Source organism: Rhinatrema bivittatum, chromosome 5 (genome assembly GCF_901001135.1).
Source record: "Rhinatrema bivittatum chromosome 5, aRhiBiv1.1, whole genome shotgun sequence".
In the NCBI taxonomy this organism is placed as follows: domain Eukaryota; kingdom Metazoa; phylum Chordata; class Amphibia; order Gymnophiona; family Rhinatrematidae; genus Rhinatrema; species Rhinatrema bivittatum.
Genome location: NC_042619.1, coordinates 11,279,505 through 11,283,811, shown reverse-complemented (window position 1 = coordinate 11,283,811; position 4,307 = coordinate 11,279,505). Strand labels below are relative to the sequence as shown.

At 46.6% G+C, this 4,307-nt stretch overlaps 1 protein-coding gene across 1 annotated transcript; it reads left to right on the top strand.

Annotated features, from left to right (window-relative positions):
- The first annotated feature begins 3,147 nt into the window (after positions 1 to 3,147).
- Positions 3,148 to 4,095, top strand: LOC115091673 (olfactory receptor 52R1-like). Its single transcript, XM_029601837.1, has one exon. The coding sequence runs from the start codon at positions 3,148 to 3,150 to the stop codon at positions 4,093 to 4,095; it is 948 nt and encodes a 315-aa protein (XP_029457697.1).
- Positions 4,096 to 4,307: the final 212 nt, after the last annotated feature.

The following is a 4,307-nucleotide window of genomic DNA, read 5'->3' as shown; positions in this document are numbered from 1 at the left end:
GGAAGGAGACTTCGGCTGCAGCCTCCGGGCCGTGAGAGGCGGAGAGCAGCAGTGGCCTCCAGGCCGCATAGATGGATGGAGCCTGCTGCAGGCGGCAGTGGCAGTGAGGAGATGTCGGTGGTCTCCGGGCCACGAGGAACTGTGTCGGAAGGCGGCAGAGAGGTAAAGGACTGCTTGTGGGCCTATCCCACAAGCAGGATCACAACAAATGCACACCTCTAAAAGATATCTCTCTGGCTGCCTCAACTCCTCAACTCCTCCCAGTCTGCCTCAGCTCCTCCAGGTCTGCCACTCCAGAGATCAGACCTGCTGTTAGTGCTTGGTGCAGGTGCTAGAGTAGCCCCCATGACAGGAGCAGGCAGGATCAGCATTGTGCACAGCAGGATCTTCTTCCTGACCAGCAATCTCCCTCTCACATTGAGCCTTCAGGTTCAGGTGGCCAGCAGGACTTCTCTGGAAGTGCTAGAACAGGGACTAGATGTCATCCACTGAAAAGGACAGGGCTGGAGCAGGCGCAAGAAGACAAGATTGCTCACAAAAGCAGGCAAAACAAATTAGAAGACAACAAGAAGGCCAGCACACATAAGAACCAAACAAGGCAAGAAATAGATGAGAGCAAGGCAAGAACAGCCCAGAATACACAACAAGGCAAGCAAGCACACAGCTAGAAGGCTACAAGAAATGGGTCAAGTGCAGGGCAGAGAACAAATACAAATATAAGACTAAGAACTATGGAGAACCACGACAAAGACTAAGGATAGATGCAAGCTGAAGCAATGCATTTACAATAAGGAAGACATATCCTATGTCAGTGCTAAGTCATTGCTGGAAACATGGCTGCCAGCAGGTCCTCTAAGCCAAAGAATTAAAACAGGAGGTACATGCCCACTGAGGGCCTCTGCTGGATGGAGGACAGCACTGCATCTTCCACTCTCTGAGAGCCAGGAGCTCTTTGCACAGGGCACAAACATACAACCTCTCCTCAACAGGCAGATAATCACACATATATTTCTTGGTACAAAAGATCAGGTAGTCTCCATCTTGGTGCTGGACCTCTGCCTACATGCTATTGGATTTTCCTTCAGTTATTATAAAAATTATTTCTTAAATTTCCTTCATGATTTTGTGACCAGCCTCTTATCTAATTTTAGATTAAGTAGAATACAAATTGTTTAAATTAATAAAAATAATACTCATTAGGCAGGAGAATTATAATTCACCTACAATTTCCTTTTTGTGTTCATATATATTGGGGAAGGCAATTTTTTAAAGCGTTTAGAGACATGGAGAAAAGTGAGCAAGTTTAGGATGGGGAAAAAAACTGCACAACAGGATTCATGGTGAAAATCTCACCGAAGGGGTGTGCATTCGTTTGCAACGTATTGGTAATCTGCAACGTATAGGGCCATATTCGTTGTATTTGTGGGGAAGTGAAACGAATCTCGATTCCCCACGAATACAACGAATCTTCACCGAATTATTAGGCCGTCTAAAGGAGCGAATTTAAACAAACCCTCCACCCCACCCTTTGACCTTACTATGTCACAGGGGCTACCGGTGTCATTAGTTGGCCCCTGTCACATGGTAGGAGCAATGGATGTCCGGCGCCATCTTGTAACATAGTAAGGTCAAAGGCTTTCGGCGCCATTTCGAATTCCGGCGGCCGACGGTGTGAGTGCAGGAGATGGCTTCCGGACCCCCAGCTGGACCACCAGGGAGTTTTGGTAAGTCTTGGGGGGGGGGGGTGAGGAGGGGGGGTTTGTAGTTAATTAAATTTTAGCCGGGAAATGAATAAGAATGAACGCATGAATGTATCGGGGGCCCCCCTTGCCGAATGCAATGTATCTGCCCCCCGATGAATACGAATACCGAATGCAACGTATGCGGTCCCTCTGCACATCCCTATCTCACAGGTGCTTTAACTTGCAGGTTTTATATCTGCTGCAAAGCAGGTGCAAGGCACATGAAACATAAGAACCTATATTCCCCTGCCAGTCTGCATTCCCAAGGTTATGGTTAAGCAGTGTTTGGGTGGATTCTTAGGTACTGTGACAGATGACCATGCCCACGGGGAGGAGCCCCGTGAAGCGCCACAGTACTGGGCTAAACGCAGATGCACAAACACAGAGTATAGTTCTTTTATTAAACAGCATGTAGTGTACCACAGGAGGTGGCAGTGGTGAGGTAGTCTGGATGAAGCAGTCTCAGGACCCTTGGCAGAGGGGACCCTTCTCACCCCGTTGGTAAAGGGGGATTTCGGTGTAGGTTTCCCAGCAAGGCAGTACTGTGGATGAGATAGACTGAGAGTTAGATTACTCACTAGATGGTTGCTGTTGGTATGCGATTCCACCAGGTTGAAGAAGTTGGTAGTGGCACCGAGGCAGGGAGAGCAGGCCCTCGAGGAGCAAGTACCTGATCCCAGTAAGGCACCTGAAATAAAGCAGAGGGCCCCTGAGGAGCGGGTACCCAGGTTAGCAATACCCTAAAGGATAGCTTCCAGTGGCAGCACGGAGGCGGCAGAGTAGCTTAGACTGGCCGAAACCAATCCTTTGCTAATTCAATGAGCTAGCAACAAAGTACAGGCTATATATCCGGATGGTGTGATGTCAGTAGAGGGGAACACCCCCAAGGTTTGCGCCAATGCTGGAATAAAGACGTGGGAGGCATGCACGAGTGCACCCTAGTAGGCCCTTGGGAGCAGCATGGCGGGAGGCAGAACCATAGCCGTTCCAGGGACGCCGGAGAGGTCGGCCTGTAGACGCGGCGGCAGCCATTTTCCCAAAGGAAGCGGGAGGAGCCGTGAACAAGGTAAGGCAAATGGAGTGAAGCCGTCTAGCACCGACGGACGCAACACCCAAAGAGACACTGCATGCTCATGGGGCATTGTCCTCTGAAGATGAACTTGCAGTCCCAGAAGTAGGAAGTACTCATGGGCTTTAAACTCTGCTGGTATTCTGAAAATTATCTGAATAATAGTTATTTTCTGTAAAGATTTATTACAAAAATATTCTGACTTGTAATATTCTGCAGTGTCTTAGGCATGCAAGTGGCAGGATTGTTACATAGCCAAGTCATTTTTTAACTGCTTCCCTCTTTTCTTATTTGCAGGAGGTAGATGTGTCCTGGTACTGAAGATAACTGCTCATCATGTCGTCTGTCAATAGCACTCCCAGCCACCCATCAGCATTCATCCTCACTGGAATCCCAGGACTGGAAGCTGAGCACATCTGGATCTCCCTCCCATTCTGTGGGATGTACATCATAACTGTTTTTGGAAACTGCATTGTTCTGTACATTATAAAAACTGATAGGAGCCTTCATCACCCCATGTATTACCTCCTTTCCATGCTGGCTGCCACTGATCTGGTTTTATCTTCTGCTGTATCACCTAAAATGCTGGCCCTCTTTTGGTTCAATTCAAGAGAAATCTATTTTGAATCTTGCGTAACCCAGATGTTTTTTATCCACTGTTTCTCCTACATAGAATCCGGGGTTTTCTTGGCCATGGCATTTGATCGCTATGTGGCAATTTGCCATCCATTGAGACACTCGGTTATCCTGTCCACTCCAGTGATAATAAGGATAGGTCTGGTGATATTAATCAGAGGTGTATTCATATCAATCCCATTTTGCTATTTTATGATCAGGTTTTCATTCTGCTCTAACAAGGTGATTTCATTTTCCTATTGTGGGCTTGGTAATGTGTTAAAACTTGCCTGTGTGGATATCCTAATCAACACTGTGTATTCAGCGACTGTCTCTCTTTTGGTTGTGGGGTTTGATTTGACTTTTACTGCCTTGTCTTATGTCAGGATTCTGAGGGTGGTCTTCAGATTTAAGTCCACGGACGCACGCCTCAAAGCCTTGAGCACCTGCAGCTCCCATGTTTGTGTCATCCTAATATTTTACATCTTGGCTCTCTTTACATATTTAACAAATACATTTGGTCACAATTTTCCTTTAAATTTTCAGGTAATTATGGCCAATCTCTGCTTCCTTGTTCCTCCCATGTTCAATCCCATAGTCTATGTTGTGAAAACCAAACAGATCCGTTCGCAGGTGCTAACAAAAGTTTGCTTTAATAGCAGCAAATAACTAAACTGATTTTTTATTTGTTGTTTAATTTCTCTGCAATATAATGTCTTTACTTCTCCCCCTCCCCCTCTTCTTAAGGAGCCATCATACCTGACCTTTCTTCCGTCATCTTCCCATGCAGCTCTTATTGTACAACCAAATGTGATCCCTAGTGTTTTCTGTTACCTTCCATATCCCCTTATATATACCGGCCAAATACTGATGTAGCTTTC

Coding starts and splice junctions, on each gene's coding strand:
- LOC115091673 (XM_029601837.1), top strand. CDS start 3,148: ATGTCGTCTGTCAATAGCACTCCCAGCCACCCATCAGCATTCATCCTC.